Source organism: Dermacentor andersoni, chromosome 1 (assembly GCF_023375885.2).
Source record: "Dermacentor andersoni chromosome 1, qqDerAnde1_hic_scaffold, whole genome shotgun sequence".
In the NCBI taxonomy this organism is placed as follows: Eukaryota; Metazoa; Arthropoda; class Arachnida; order Ixodida; family Ixodidae; genus Dermacentor; species Dermacentor andersoni.
In genome coordinates, this window is record NC_092814.1 from 166,056,194 (window position 1) to 166,073,433 (window position 17,240).

Genomic DNA, 17,240 nt, shown 5'->3' on the forward strand with positions numbered 1-17,240 from the left:
AGTGCTATCGCACAGCGCGGGACGCGCCTGCATGTATCCGAAGTTTCTGGAAAGTTATCGATGCTTCTATTCGCTGTCTGTTGTCGCCGAACCTTATGTTATCTGATTTCATCGCCTACCGCGAATGGTGTTGAACTTTGTGGAAGGCACGCGGGTCTTAACGATTAGTCTGGAACATTTGACGACTGTTGTATAAAAGCTGACGCGCTTGACCCGCTGATCTGATTTTTGGCGATCGCCGACCGTGTTCGCCGCTATCGTTGTGCTATAAGTGTAGCCTGTTTTGTGGGCACAGGTTCGCCCAATAAAAGTTAGTTTTGTCGTTCACAGTATTGCTACTGTGTTCTTCAACGTCACCACCACGTGACATCTGGTGGAGGTGCTAGTGCTAGAAGAAAGTCCGCCTTCTCATGCGTGGTGTGAAGGAAGAACTTTTCGGCGCAATGATATGAAGCCCACCGAAGACCGTAGAAGAATTCCTTCGCGAGGCCACCAGCATCGAGAAGACACTCGAAATGCGGAACCGGCAATTCAACCGCCGTACAAGCTCTACCCACTACGCAGGAATTCAATCACTGGCCACGGACAATCTGCGCGAGACCATCAGGGCCATTGTGCGCGAAGAACTGCGCAAGGTCTTGCCTTCGTCGCAGCCTCAAGTGGCCTCGATCGCCGACATCATGAAAGAAGAGGTGCACCGATCGCTTGGAGTTCCTGAGGTGCAACCAGAATAAGCACAGCCCCAGCCGGAAGCGATGACCTACGCTGCCGTCGCACGCCGTCAAGGTACCCCTCCGCGACCGCGCCAGGGCCCTGTAACGCCGCAATTCCGTCGTCCGCCGCCGCCAGCACGCCCACCCGTCGGCCACCGCACCTACGCGAGGAAGACGGATATTTGGCGAGCCCCCGACCACCGCCCACTCTGCTATCACTGCGGAGAAGCCGGCCATGTGTACCGCCGATACCCATACCGCGACTTGGGACTGAGAGGGTTCGCAGTCAACGTGCCGCGTCCACAGCTTGGCGAGCGCCCACGTGACATCGCCGATTACCTCGCCGCTACTCAGTGGAGCCCTCGACGACCATCCCGTTCGCCGTCACCAGGTCGCTACATGTCGCTGCAGTGCCGTCCATACACTGGCCCAGCCCGGGGCTGATCCGTGAGTCCATATCCAGAAAACTAAAAGCAGCAACCGATGGAAGTGCGGTTGCTGTTCGTCGAACTGACGAAGATCCTCCACCGCCGACGAAGATGACGAAGAGACCATCTCGACGACATAATGACCCACCGCCGTCCCGACGAAGTCAGGAAGCCAAGACTACACCGACGAAAGACGACTTGACGACGCGATGTTCCAGCTTCAGTTCAACACGACGCAGCCGTGATCCGACGCCAAGACCTAACTGCAACGCCAGACAAAGAACCACCGACCTCGACGTGCTTCTCGACGGCCACGCAGTTACCGCCTTAGTGGACACAGGGGCTGATTACTCCGTCATGAGTGGACACATCGCCGCCCAGTTGAAGAAGGTTAAGACTGCATGGGAAGGCCCTCAAATTCGCACTGCTGGAGGACACCTGATAACGCCGACTGGAATCTGCACGGCAAGAATAACAGTGTTCACGAGACGTCATTCTCGGTATGGACTTCCTGAACCAAAACGGCGCAATCATCGACCTGAAGTCGAAGTCAATAACGTTGCCGGAAGATAAAGCGATACCGCCGGAGAGCACTCGTAGTCACCACGCCTTGAGTGTGCTCGAAGATCAAGTGAGCATCCCGCCTCGCTCCAGCATTGTTATTTCGGTCGGCACCGAAATACCCGCTGACGTAGAAGGTGTCATCGAAGGCAACCAACGTCTACTGCTAGACCGTGAAATTTGCGTCGCATGAGGGATCGCTCGACTGCATGGAGGGAAAACTGAAGTGCTGCTGACAAACTTCAGCCAGGAGTTCAAGCACATCAACAAGGGCACGACGATCGCATACATCGAGGTAATTCTCGAAACCAGTAATGCATTTGTCCTCTCGGATTCCGCCGCATCTACCCCGACGACCATGGTTCCCGAACCAGACTACGACATTAATCCAAGCCTCCCCGTGATTAAGCAACAGCAGCTCAGAAGTCTGCTCCGATGATACAAAGGCTGCTTTTCGACGTCATCGAGGATTCGACAAACACCAGTCGCCAAGCATCGCATAATCACCGAGGGGTACGCTCGACCACTCCGCCAGAGCCCTTACCGAGTTTCGCCGCGAGAACGCGAAGCTATAAGAGAACAAGTCGACGAAATGCTGCGCGACGACATCATCCAGCCGTCGAAAAGCCCGTGGGCATCCCCTGTTGTCCTGGTGAAGAAAAAGGACGGAACCCTACGTTTCAGCGTCTATTATCGTCGTCTGAACAAGATCACGAAGAAGGACGTATACCCCCTCCCACGGATAGACGACGCATTGGATCGGTTCTGCAATGCTAAATACTTCTCCTTGATAGACCTGAAGTCTGGCTATTGGCAAATAGAAGTCGATGAAAGAGATCGCGAAAAGACCGCCTTAATCACCCCAGACGGCCTCTACGAGTTCAAGGTTATGCCATTTGGACTGTGCTCGGCGCCTGCAACATTCCAGCGCGTGATGGACACGGTTTTAGCAGGATTGAAGTGGCAGATCTGTCTCGTTTACTTGGATGACATCGTTGTATTCGCCGGAAAATTCGACGATCACCTTAGGCGGCTTGCCACAGTACTAGAGGCCATCAAGTCATCAGGGCTCACTCTGAAGCCAGAAAAGTGCCGCTTCACTTACGATGAGCTTCTGTTCCTAGGCCACTTCATCAGCAAGTCTGGAGTCCGCCCTGACCCACAGAAGACAGCTGCCATTGCAAAGTTCCCGCAGCCCATCGACAAGAAGGCAGTGCGTAGATTTCTTGGCATGTGTGCCTACTACAGGCGATTTGTTAAGGACTTTTCACGCATCGCTGAGCCGCTGACACAGCTAACTAAATGTGACGTCGAGTTCAAGTGGGAAACGCCGCAGGCCGACGCATTTCAAGAACTAAAACGACGCATGCAGTCGCCGCCCGTACTTGCGCACTTCAACGAGCACGCCGATACCGAAATCCACACTGACGCCAGTAGCCTGGGCCTCGGTGCTGTCCTAGTCCAGAGAAAAGATGGACATGAACACGTGATAGCTTACGCTAGCCGGTCGTCAAAAGCGGAAGGCAATTATTCTACAACCGAAAAGGAATGCCTCGCCATCGTTTGGGCTACAGCGAAATTTCGGCCTTACCTATATGGCAGGCCATTCAAAGTGGTCAGCGACCATCACGCGTTGTGTTGGCTAGCTAACTTAAAGGACCCTTCAGGACGGCTGGCACGGTGGAGCCTCAGACTACAAGAATACGACATCACTGTAACATACAAGTCTGGACGAAAACACTCAGATGCTGATTGCCTATCACGCGCCCCCATTGACCCGCCGCCGCAAGATGACGAGGCCTTCCTTGGAATAATAAGCACGGAAGACTTCATCGAACAGCAACGAGGAGACCCGGAGCTAAAAGCCCTAGTCGAGTATTTGGAAGGGGACACCGACGTTGTCCCTAGGGCATTTAAGCGTGGATTGTCTTCATTCGCACTTCAAAACAACCTACTCGTGAAGAAGAACTTCTCACCAGTCCGTGCCAGCTACCTTCTTGTTGTTCCGTCGGCACTGCGTCCAGAAGTACTGCACGCTGTAGGGGTTGAGGAGGACGTCGGGATGAAAAACTTGGGAGGTTTATTTACATTATTTACAGTGAGCGTCAATTAACAGTAGTAAAGTCATTACGGGCCGGCAGCAACTCGGACGCTGCGGCCTGTCGCAAGAAGCTCGAAAGAGATGAATCAAGGAATGCTCTAGGAATGCTCCTCTGCTGCTCCCGGTCTGCGTCTTTTAAGCCCTTCGGTGTCACGTTCGGCCAGTGGGAGAGCCCGCTCAGGTGACGCCATTTTCGGCCAATCGGCGAGCCCGCTCGGGTGTCGTCATTTTCAGCCAGTGGTAGGCGCCCGTGCGATCGAGTCACACCCGGCGAAGAGAGTCGCTCCTTGGTCCCCCTGCGGTCTTGCCTTGCTGACTTGCAATGCGCCGTCACCATAGAGGGTAGGGGGCGACGCCGCCAGGTTGTCACGGCGCATTACAGCCGTCTTGCTTCTGGACCCACGTTACCTGGAACAGTGCCAGGCTCTCTCTTCGCTTTCGGGAAGAGCCAAGCAGTGAATAGCTCCACCGGCTGCACACGAAGTGGGGTCCGCCAACTTGTTTGCTCGTGCCGCGCCTAGGGAATGTGGCATCCGTGCTTCTTCGCTCCTCAATTAGCTGTGGTGCGATTCGATGAGGTCTGGGGAACTCGAAGTAGGCTCAGGAAACGGTCCCGTATCTAACAACGCCCTACATGACGATCCGACCGCTGGGCACCTCGGTTTCTCCCGGACGCTATCGAGGATACAAGAAAGGTATTACTGGCCGCACCTAACCGCCGATGTCGCCCGTTACGTCAAGACATGCCGAGGCTGTCAGCGACGCAAGACACCACCGACAAGGCCAGCGGGATTACTACAGCCGATCAAGCCTCCTTACCGACCTTTTCAGCAGATCGGGATGGACTTGTTGGGACCGTTTCCGACATCAACTTCCGGAAATAAGTGGATCGTCGTGGCGACGGACTATCTCACCCGCTTCGCTGAAACTAAAGCTCTACCGAAAGGCAGTGCAGTCGAAGTGGCGAAATTTTTCGTCGAGAACATCCTGCTGCGACATGGTGCTCCAGAAGTCCTCATCACCGACAGAGGAACGGCTTTTACAGCAGAGCTCACGCAAGCCATTCTGCAATACAGCCAGACAAGTCACAGGAGGACAACTGCCTACCATCCGCAGACAAATGGTCTCACGGAGCGCCTGAACAAGACCCTCACCGACATGCTAGCAATGTACGTCGACGTCGAGCACAAGACGTGGGATGCGGTCCTGCCGTACGTAACATTCGCTTACAACACGGCGGTGCAAGAAACAACACAGATCACGGCATTTAAGCTGGTTTATGGCAGGAACCCGACGATGACGCTCGACGCCATGCTGCCGCACGTCACTGACGAGGAAAATCTTGACGTCGCTACCTATCTCCAACGCGCCGAAGAAGCTCGACAGCTCGCCCGCCTACGGATCAAGAACCAGTAGCGTACTGACAGCCGACACTACAACCTGCGACGACGCTTCGTCGAGTACCAGCCCGGCAACCGTGTCTGGGTATGGACCCCGATACGCCGACGAGGAGTGAGTGAGAAACTATTGCGACGCTATTTCGGACCCTACAAGGTGATTCGAAGTATTGGCGCACTGGACTATGAGGTCGTGCCAGACGGCATTTCGCATTCACAGCGGCGCCACGCACGATCTGAAGTGGTCCACGTGGTGCGCCTTAAACCCTTTTACGGACACTAAGGAACTTCCTTATTTTGTTGTTTTCTTTGCTACGAGTGCTTTTTATTACTTTCGTTTGTTCGCAGCATCGGGTCGATACTTTTTAAGAGTGGGGTAATGACGCGTGTACTTATCTTTATCGGGCTACCGCGTTTCGCCGCCCAACAAGTGCTATCGCACAGCGCAGGACGCGCCTGCATGTATCCGAAGTTTCTGGAAAGTTATCGATGCTTCTATTCGCTGTCTGTTGTCGCCGAACCTTATGTTATCTGATTTCATCGCCTACCGCGAATGTTGTAGAACTTTGTGGAAGGCACGTGGGTCTCAACGATTAGTCTGGAACATTCGACGACTGTTGTATAAAAGCCGACGCGCTTGACCCGCTGATCTGATTTTTGATGATCGCCGACCGTGTTCGCCGCTATCGTTGTGCTATAAGTGTAGCCTGTTTTGTGGGCACAGGTTCGCCCAATAAAAGTTCACAGTATTGCTACTGTGTTCTTCAACGTCACCACCACGTGACACTATGTTCTTTTCTGAAGCTTTCACCACACCTCCGTGCATTTCCATTGCTTACCCATATAGGCATCACTGCACCTGTACTGAAACCAGAATCTGGAATCATTGTTACTCTAGTCTGTGCCCCTTCCAATGCACTTTCTGAAAAGGCGGAACACATCTTGTAGCAGTTTGTCGTCAGCAACACCACAAGTTGAGGCAGCACAGCTAGGCTCTATGTGACAAGTGATAATCGTACGCACTAACCAGTAGGCATGCAGAAAGCCACTGTGGTCAGCCAATACATTAGGCTTTATGGAAACAGACTCGGGAATGTGTTGCAGCTACATTTTATCTGTTAGCACATTTTAAGTGCATACAAAGTAGTTTTACTGAATTTCAGCATTGACAAGGACCACAATTAGCACAAATTTGATATGTTACTACTGTTTCGAAATGTTCTACAACATTGAAAATCTTACGGTATGTTCTTCCTGAGACGCACTTTGCTCCTACCAAGTTTCATCTCAATAGTCCGAATAGTTTGACGCAATGCGTTGTTGAAAACTTCTAGGATGGAGCAAGGCTGCAACAAAGGTCATAACCCAATGCTACCTGCCACCACACCCTGCCACGCACATGATCACTAGTAGCCAGTGACGAACCTCCATCTTTTGTTTACTTACAGTACTGTAGCAGGATTTGGTCTACTCTAGTGCATCGAAGTGGCATTACGCGTGGATGTGATGTGTACTGATATGATCATCAGCTGAAATGAAAGAAGAGACTGCTTGGCACCACTAGGACCAACAGAAGGAGCAGAACACTGTTTCGCAGTGGCACAGAAACTAACAAAAAAAAGAAAAGAGGTTGTTGTTTCATCCGAAAGTGAAGCATTGTTAGTCAGAGCAAAGTGTTAGACACACAGGCAAACATGCAGATCTCGCTTGATGACTGCGAACACTTACTTATCGTAACGCTGGCATGATAAAGAATGCCGGTCACAGGGAGTAAATGCTTCGTGCTGCTTCTCACTTCAACGTGCCTCCAAAACTTGAGATTATGCAACCTCTAACACTAAGCATACAAGAAGACAGCATATGTGAAGCGACCAGCTCAGCCAAACTTTGCACCCGCTGCATGTTACCTGCAATATAAGGGCCCATGGACCATATATATGAGCTCAGCTGCACGGACAGCCATGCATAGCCACGGCCGGGCTGGAGGAGGAGACGTGCGCTCAACTGCCCATGCTTGATCACGCACATGCTTGATCACGTGACCTCCAACCTTTAGCACCCGGGAGTATGGCGTGCATCAAGCCACCACCCTTCTCGACTTCCTTGTGCCCTCAGTATACAGCGTGTTGTCTTATCACATTTGAACTTCATACAGAACCTCACGGCAAAGGCAAAAATTCTCCTGGATTGTCCATCGCAAGAAAAGCTTCTTTGCATTTGTGGGAGATATGTGGTTCTCCTCCGTACTCTTGGGGACAAAGGAACGACAACACAGTAGTGCAAACAGTCACAAGGGCATTTATTGCACCTTTCATAGATCAATGCCTGCTAGCCGAGTTGCTATCCCCAAAACATGCCGATGGGCGCGCGACAAATCTAGAAGTCCGACTTACCGCGACCGCATTGCGAGCGAATATGTTCGCCCCATGCTGGATCCCAACGCCTGGTCGTTCGCGTGTACAGTCACGCCAACGGTGTCCAAGGCGGCCACGCGAGACGGTCTCGCAGAAGCATGGTCGGCGCGGCACGTCCGTCGCGCTCGCTTCCCGAACCCAAAGAGAGCAAGCGCCTTCCTTTCGGCGCCCAAGTAACCCCGCAGCAGCGCGACACTCGCGCCATCTCCCGCACTGCACCTCAACCACTCCGAACGCCGCGGGCGAAGCCGCCCTGCAGGAGACGAGCTATGCGGGAAAACTAGATCTCAGGGGAGGCGTGAGAGTCGCATCCCCACATCCCCCCAACCTTAAATCACTACATATTCCGGCGGAACATTTCACTCAGTCTAACATCAACACGTGCTTCGCGAACAAGGTGATACATGCAACAGTGGCCGCGCCGGGGAAATGTCCACACGCTGTCCATAACATGCGAGCCGACTGTCCTTGGGGTACACCGCTGGCGTCCGCCGGTCACAGCAGCAGCTTTGCGACTCAACGGCACGATCCCAGGCCAGGACTTCGGAGACGACGACGCAGTAGTCGGTACGAGCAAGCGTCGCTCGCGCCGACGCGCCCTGCTGGCAAGAGCCGTCGTAGCTGTCGGTGACTGCCGGCTCTTTTGTCCGCCGCCGAGGGTTGTGAGCTGGATGCAGGAGGCCGCCGAAGTCGCTGCGCCGAACTGGCCACAGCATAACCATCGCCCGGGGTCACTCGATCGTAATCCGGGGCAGCAGCGCAGACGATGTGCAGGTGACAGCAAACCAAGGGTGACTCCAATGACGCTGCGTAGACTCAACACACTCGGCAAACACTACAGTAGTGCAAGGGAGAGGAATTCTGCATGCGCATCGCCCACGTGGTACGATGTTCAACTCGGATAGCAAAAGATCGGGCAGCTACTCAGATGCTAAGTTCACGTGAACGAAGCTCGCTTTCTTGAGTCGAACGAGTAATTTCAATTCGTGCGAGGCTAAATAGAATGAGGAAAGCAAATTGCAACGCCTCAACGCCACGGTCCATCAGGTTGTGTCCCTCCACGTGCGACAGGCAGCTTCGTAAAGCCTTAGGCCTAAATCGTCGCTACCCTGACAACAACCGGCATCCAAAAACAACACCCAAAATGGGGCGCAAAACAGGCAGCCGCGAGGAGACGTTAGCTCTGTGAGGTGGTCCTACTCCGCTCGGTGCACACAGCATCCGAGTTGACGGCGCCCACCGTCCCAGACGGTGTCGGAGCGCCCGGTGCCAGGCCGCAAGACCAGTCAGCCCGTAGTGGCACCCGTGGCCCGCGGCCACCCGGCTCCCAGAGCCGCGACTTCATCCGAGTCAAAGAGATAGAAGAAGCTATTTACATAAGAAATTCGGACCACCCACGAGGCTTCCGTACTCCCTCGCTTCAGGCTTGGCAATGCTCTGCGGGCGCTGAGCCTCGCTCTCCCAGGATGCAGACCACGTGGCTCTCGTACCGACGAATGTGATTAAAAAAAACACTTGCAAAAAGGCTTAGCATGTTGACATGTTCAAACACACTACAGCCACCGTCGCCTCGCTCAAGAAAGCACGCCGCCAACGCTAGCTATCAAAATCCGCGCTAGCCCTACGCTTCGGTTCAAACAAAGGTCTCGAACGAAGCAAAACTGTTAAATCTATCGTCCGATGCCCCAAGAGCCCCACGTTGGGCAGCCAGGTGTGGGAGATACGGGGTTCTCCTCCGCACTCTTGGGGACAAAGGAACGACAACACAGTAGTGCAAACAGTCACAAGGGCATTTATTGCACCTTTCATAGATCAATGCCTGCTAGCCGAGTTGCTATCCCCAAAACATGCCGATGGGCGCGCGACAAATCTAGAAGTCCGACTTACCGCGACCGCATTGCGAGCGAATATGTTCGCCCCATGCTGGATCCCAACGCCTGGTCGTTCGCGTGTACAGTCACGCCAACGGTGTCCAAGGCGGCCACGCGAGACGGTCTCGCAGAAGCATGGTCGGCGCGGCACGTTCGTCGCGCTCGCTTCCCGAACCCAAAGAGAGCAAGCGCCTTCCTTTCGGCGCCCAAGTAACCCCGCAGCAGCGCGACACTCGCGCCATCTCCCGCACTGCGCCTCAACCACTCCGAACGCCGCGGGCGAAGCCGCCCTGCAGGAGACGAGCTATGCGCGAAAACTAGATCTCAGGGGAGGCGTGAGAGTCACGCATCCCCACACATTCAGCAACAAAACAGGGGGGGGGGGGGGGAGCTTTTTCATCATGCACTGCTTATTGAAGAGATTACCCTGTTTGCTCCTTGACATTTCTTATGACTAGACTTCATGATTGTGGCTTGATGCTCTCTTCTAGATGTTTAGCATATTGGCAAAGCACTTGAGATTGGGACACAAATGGGGCTCATTCTGCACAGGTTGTGTACTAGGACAATAGATGGTGCAGCAGTACATCTTGCTGTACAGTCATGTGCCACCACTTACCACCATTTGCGTGCACTTACCACCAAATTTTGTACATAAAAAGTGCCTGTAAATGGTGAAATCTGTATCAGCCGCTCTTTTCCTCTTCTGCTATCCAATTACAAAGGCCCCAATGTGTGCACATTATCTCCAAGTTGCTTTTCTTTAAGCAAAACTGCAACACAAGCTTTCTTTGATAAATTGCAGTAAATATAATATAGTCCCAATCTGTTGCTGCATATGGTGAGAGGCATACAGATGGCATGAAACGTTTTTTCTATGAGATCATACATCTATATTTTATACGTGCAGGTCAGAAATAAGCATAGACACTGCACTTGTTGTTTACCATATGCTCCTTGAAAGCACTGGTTCTAGCAGCTTGCATGCAGTGCTGTGCTATGTGAAGTCGCTGTAACATAAATTGGAGGTGTTGCTTGTATGCATGGGGTAATCTTTTATGTTTATGTTACTGAGGCAGTGATTAGCTAAATAGGCTGCACCTTTTTACTCTCTAACTTGGCAGGTATCCATAAATTACAGTGTTCTATTAGAATATGATAAAGAACATCATCTCGCATCACTAGCCACTAAAAATGGCATAAGAGAGAAGCATGTACTCATCTTTCTTTCTTTTTTCTTCGTGTCTTCTTCTTCATCGAACTTAATTTTGTAACATTTTCAAACATTTTGGCCATTTTTAGGCAAGATATAAGTTGCCAAAATTAGTCATGTTTAGCCTTCTAAATTTGAATGCAATGTAACGCTGCCCTAATCATTAGCCCTGAGTAAACGTCAAAATTTCTGTGATTTTGCACGGATCTACCATATGGAAATTTTCAGCTATCATAGCCAGCTGTCTTTTGTTTTTTGTCCTTCTGGCATGCCAAGACTCCTCTCATAGTGAGACCAGACTCTACTATTCCAGAAGTGTAACCTGCCAATCTAGCTTCAGTTAATATTTCTCTTAGTGTCATTGTTGTCATTTCCTCTTCATTTTTCTGCCTGTGGTGCCCATTTGTTTCTGTGTTCAAGTGCTAATACTGTTGCCAAATATTTTTCAGGTGGACAGGCTGATGGAGCTGCACTTCAAGTATTTGGAAAAAGTACATGCTATTGACAATATAATTGAACGTGAAAAAGAGGTAAGCACTTGGCTTGCAACTAACATCAAATGTAGGCACATCGCTTTGACACGTTAATTGCAAACACAAACACTCCACATAAGACATATCACTTGCCTTTGCTTTGTGTTGTCAACAAATTCGACTTCGCCCTGCCATCTGCTAGCCGCTTGGTTAGCTCAGATGGTAGAGCGGCTGCCCCAGAAAGGCGGTGGTCCCAGGTTCAAGTCCCGGACCAGGACGAATTTTTCTTTAACTCTGAGGCTTTTCTTTCGAGGAACCCGTATGGGTTTACTTTGTAGCAATTGCTACGAACGTGTGGATGTCTGATTTTCCCTTTATTAAGAAAAGAAACAGTGCCCGTTTCTTTTCTGTCATGTTTGTTTGTTTGTTTGTTTGATTGATTGATTGATTGATTTAGTACTTACTATGTCAAGTGTGCACCAACTAGGCTGTCACCAAGTCCTTTTAACACATAACCTTACGTCGCAGGCACAAATACTTTAAAGATCAGAGCACTTGGCCTGTGCACATGAAAAATAGCCGAGCAGGCATGCTACAATTACTTTTTGACTTCACGTTTGAGACACGTTGGCAAGTTGATACCCATGACACGTTGATACCCATTTTAAACTAATTACAACTCTTGAAATAAACAACAACATGGCTACCACCGTAGCAGTTTCGATTAATGCTACGTTCAAGTTTCTGGATTGTGGCCTTGAATTGCAGTGTTGTGCTATGCATGTCCGTTTGGCGAGCCACATCAGAGAGGGAACCTTTCAAGCGAATTTGAAGCAAATCGTGCACTGAATAAAAGCTACCAGTAACCAAACGTCTCGAGAGATCTCGATTTTGCTCCGTGATCTTGACGCGAGAGGTCACGTTTTGGGCCACCACTCTGGCTTCATGGAGTGTTTCCTTGCCAGGGCTGGCTGCGTGACGTAATGCTCCCTACTATCTTCTTCCTTCCTCCATGGCTCGAAGTGTGTATGAGGCGGCCATTTTGAAATGCCGATGGCAATATGGTAATGCAGATTTAGGGTCGTACTCGATTCTAACCCACACGCTATTTTTGTACCCGTTCTATCGGGAAAAAAGTTCACGTTAGATTCGAGTAAATGTGGTACGCACCGTATTTACTCGCATAATGATCGCGCTTTATTGACAAAAAAATTGACGCAAATTCAGGGGTGCGATCATTACGCGGGTGAAATTTCCCGCAAAAAAAAAAAATTTTTTTTTCAACCCGCATTTGCTGCGGGATGACAGCAGGTCAACAAATAGGCGGCTGCCACTGTATGTAGTGCGGGACACCAAAACAAAGTGGCGGCCGGCAGAGCAAGCTGAACGCACCGAACGCGATTTTTTTCTTCTCGTGAGTACATTATGTGCATTGAAACAGTTTCTTCCGTATCAGTAATGAATAATATTGTTAATATCGGCAAGTTTGCGGCAATAACGCAGCCATGTCCACTTTGAGGGGACAGAAACAGATGGGTGCGCTAGCTACCAGTGACAGAAACACAGGGCAGGCATGCTGCGGAAACTGCGGCATTTGTCTTCACTACTATCCTAATATGGCACATTTCCGCTATGGGTGGGCAAATATCTTAGCTGTGTTACAAGCGTTGGTGTATGAATAGGGTACACTTCTAACGTATCAGTGTAAACGTGGCTGCTATCGTTACCGCTCGCAGTTTGTTGTGTGCCCACGAGTGCAGACAAGAAGAATCGAAAGGGGCCTTTTTTGTTGTTTTTGTTGACCACAACCTTTATAAAGCCTACGCATAATAAAGGCAAATTTGGTTGCATCTTTTTTCTCTTTTTTTTTTCTTTTTTTTTTCTCTTTTTTTTTTTTTTCTTTTTTTTTGTCATGGAAGTGCGGAAAGTGATGAAAGGAATGAAATGGTGCATCTGCTTAAGAATGTTTGGTGCGTGCAGACCGCTTGGTTTGTCTTGAAGGGTCGTTCACGTAGCATTCGACAGATGGTAAGCGCAATCACTATTGGCTAGACATGGCACACAACATATCGCTGCGGCAAGTTCGGGGTGCGATCATTACACCGGAAATAAAAAAAAAAATAATTTTGATGACAAAATTCAGGGGTGCGATCATTACGCGAGTGCGATCATTATGCGAGTAACTACGGTAATTATGAAAAGTAAATGAAACTCTGCGTAATGTTAGTCGTCTTAGCGGCTAATTGGCATATAATTTGTTTCGGGATAGTTTCGATAAAAGAAGAGTTAATGCCGTTTTCTGTAACCATACTCCTGTAGATGCCTATGTATTGACAGCAGATGGGAATTCTGTAATGTTTACAACTTCGCTGTGAACTAATTATGACAAGTAAATGAAACTCAGCGTAATGATAGTCATCTCAGTGGCCAACTTCAGTATGATTTTTTCCAAGATACCTACATTAAATTGAGAGCTACAGAGCATTCGCAAGAAAGTTGGCTTTGCTGCAAGGTGTTTTCTGTTCTCCGCCACGATTTTTTGTACGGTAGCCATAGACAGATTCGCTGTAAAAATTGAAGTATGGGCCCGATGCTGGGATTGAACCTTGACCCCTCATCACAGCAGCCCAGTGCTCTACCCATTAAGCCACAATCACATGTATACAGTAAAACATTGGTAATTTGATCTTGCTTTATATTAACCCTTTGAGGGTCGATTTTTTTCACCATATGCGACTGCCCAGGGTCGATTTTTTTTATTGCAGATTCCGATTGTTCTTCGGGACTTATTCCGAAAAAAATTTGCCGTAATTTTTCTAGGGTGACCGTAAAGTGAGAAAAAAATATTTTGTGGTGGTATACATGTACTCTTCATTCATGAATAACAACGATAAAAAAGGAAATAAACTTACAAGAATTAAAAATTTGCTGCATTGTTATACACATAGTTCAAGGCTTTGAAAATGCACACACAAGAATATTTCGCGAGACTCAAATGTTCCTGCTCTTACACTAATATGTACATCCATAGCGTAATAGAACTACGTAGGTGCGCCCACTCAAGAAAACTGAGTAGTTGTGTGCCCGTCAAAAAAGCAAAACGTGTGGCAAACTTCCGCTAATCTTCATCTTATCGCCAACCAGTGGCAATTAGTTTTTGCTAGTGTCAAAAGAAAAAAAAAGCAACGGAGACGCATGCACGGTGGCATCCTTCCTATGCGCACCTATGTCAGCACTAAACGAGCGAGAGACAGGCGGTCGCCCTTTGAGCGATTAGCAACAAGATTGCCATCAGTTTTGCAAGCGCAAGAAGCCGAAACTGCCCGCGGAAAAAAAACCAAACCGCCGCCAATACCCGAGCAGTAGTATATAGATGCGCGGGAGCAAACTAGCTCTAAAACAAACAATGCAACGAAAACCGACAGAGTGAGGCATGCGAAAAAAATTCCCCGTATTCCCACGTAGTGGCAGCACATGACAGAAAGGAAATTGGCGCGCTTTTTAAATGTACAGACGGCACCGTAAATATACGGCATCGACCATTTTTGGACTTGTTCGCGACGCCATATATTTACATCATTGACCCTTAAAGAATTAAAATTCAGTTAATTTGTAGAATTTGTGCAGTCTTGTAATTTGCAATTTTAATTATGCCAGATAATTTGAAAAAACCACACATCCACCTGGACAATTCGTATTTTCCACTTGTGGCCTCCGAGACCGACATGCTGTGATGCGCTTTCGACATCGCATATCTCAGAGGTGGTGTCAGATATATGGCAGCTGGGACGTGTTTCTGGCTCCTGCACTTGCTTCTATCTAGTGTCGTTCATTGCTTTTGGCACTTTACCGTATTTACTTTACCGTATTTGGCACCGTATTTGGCACCGTATTTACTTGAATCTAGGCCATCCCCGATTTTAAGCCGACCCCCTAAAGTCTGAAGCCAACAAAAGAATATATATATTACCTCGAATGTAAACCGAACAAAATAAAGCGAGGACAGCATTCACAAAATGCAAACAGCATTTATTGAATCTGAACGTGCAGAGCTCATTCAACATCGTCATTGCTGCTAGACTCGCTGCTGCGTTCCTTGTCACTGTCACCTTCAAACAGTGCACTATCTTCGGTACCATCAAGCGCATTAGATATGCGGCACTTTTTAAAGGCGGGCACGGTCAAAGTACCTGGAATGTCGTCCCACGCTGCAGCTACCCAGCCCAGCAGCTGCGATAACGATGCACGTTTGATGCGGCCCATTGCCGTTAGCATGTGGTCTTCGTCAGTCAACCAGTCCGTGTAATATTTCCGCAGACAATCCTTGAAAGGTTTGTTGATGCAGACATCAAGTGGCTGCAACTGGCCCGTCATGCCGCCCGGTATGACAGCAAGGTTCGTGTTCGCTTGGGCGAGCGCAGCCTTCACGTTGTCGGTCAAGTGCCCACAGTAAGAGTCAACGACAAGGAGCGAGTTCTTTGTCAAAAGGGCTCCTGGACGCCGTCGCCACACAATCTTAACCCACTCTTCCACCATGGCACCCGTCATCCATCCGTTCTCATTTGCCCGCACAATGACATTTCTTTGGAAAGTTTCTCGAGCAGGCAGTGTCTTCCTTCTAAATATCATATAAGGAGGGAGTTTATGTCCATCAGTTGTGCAGCACAGCATCACAGTTGCGCGCTGATTCTCGTAGCCCGCAGAGCGCACCTTGACCTCCTTGGCGCCCTTTTCATTCACGGTGTACGCCACTGGCATATCAAAATACACAGCCGTCTGGTCAGCGTTGCCAATTTGCCCAAGGTTGTAGCCTGCCACTTCTCTCTTTTGCAGCACGTAGCGCTGAAAAGCTATCAGCTTTTCTTCGAAATCGCTTGGCAGCTTCTGGGTGATTGAAGTGCGACGTCGGAGGCTGAAGCCGAAGTGCTTCATGAATTTCTGAAGCCAGCCCCGGCTGGCTTTGAAATCCTTTAGCGTTAGGCCTCGCTCCCTCGAAAGTTCCCTAGCTTTCGCTTGGAGCACTTCTGTTGTCACTGGAAGGGCAGCTGCTCTCTGCATCCGAACAGTCGGCCAAAACTATCTCCACTTCGTGGTGACGGCCTTTCTTTGGTCCGCTAAATGCCATCCTCGTTGCGGCACACGCAAAAAGCTGCTGTCGTTGTCCCCTCCAATGACGGATGTTTTTCTCGTCAACGCCGATGTCCCGCCCAGCTTGAAGGTTCAACGATGCCTCTGCGGCTATCACAACTTTTCGCTTGTAAGCGGCACTGTAGTGGCATCTCCTGCTTGGTGCCATCGCGATAACACCACGCCGCACACCGATATGGCCGACACGACACAAGTCGAAATGGCGACCTCGCTTGTGTATGGTTGGCTACTGGCACGGCTAGTAGCGGCTGCGATACTGACTTTTCTAGATGGCGCTAGCTATGCACCATATTTAGCAGTTTCAATGAAAAACTGGCACATTTTTTTAAATCCTTGAATCTAAGCCGACCCTAGAGTTTGGAATATGATTATTTAAAATAAACTGTCGGCCTAGATTCGAATAAATACGGTAAATGCATGGCCTATAACATCAGACTCCGAGAAAGCCATTGCTTAACTGCAATTCAGACCCCACTGATTGAGCAAGCACTAGATTTCGCGATGTGGGTACTGATAAGTCGTACAGGTTTGCAAAGTGCTTCTGTTGTGTGACTGTGGGCATTAATTGTAGGTGTTTTCACTTGCTATAAAGAAGTGGGTCAAAGCATTATCATCAATAAATATGGCGGTTTTGCTTTTTCGTTTCCGTATTTTTCCTTGTGCATACCAGCCAATACCAGCTGCATTGCATCTGTTGTCATGCTGTCACATTTTCTCCACTGCTGGTGTGCTGTGTGCATAGGAATCCCGACCACATGAAAAGTCACAGCCACAAGCCTATTTCTGCCAGTGTATGAAGACTGTGACAGGAGTGACGGACCAGACCGACTAGGCTTCATCGACTGCATGAACATAGAAGCAGACGTGCAGACATTGTAAGCTGACATGGAAGACGAAGTCACCAACAGTGTGCCAGTAGGT

The 17,240-nt window shown here is 49.6% G+C and overlaps 1 protein-coding gene across 2 annotated transcripts in view; it reads left to right on the forward strand.

Annotated features, from left to right (window-relative positions):
- Nucleotides 1-17,240, forward strand: part of LOC126547065 (beta-catenin-like protein 1) — a 156,746-nt gene that overhangs the window by 113,305 nt on the left and 26,201 nt on the right. Inside the window, exons 14-15 of one of the 2 annotated variants that reach the window (XM_055062722.1) lie at nucleotides 11,148-11,228; nucleotides 17,062-17,228. In XM_055062722.1, the coding sequence (XP_054918697.1) occupies nucleotides 11,148-11,228; nucleotides 17,062-17,151 (171 nt within the window). In that variant the 3' untranslated portion in view covers nucleotides 17,152-17,228. Of the gene's footprint in view, nucleotides 1-11,147; nucleotides 11,229-17,061; nucleotides 17,229-17,240 lie in introns of those variants that run through there. The other variant, XM_050194912.2, reaches the window with a different exon arrangement.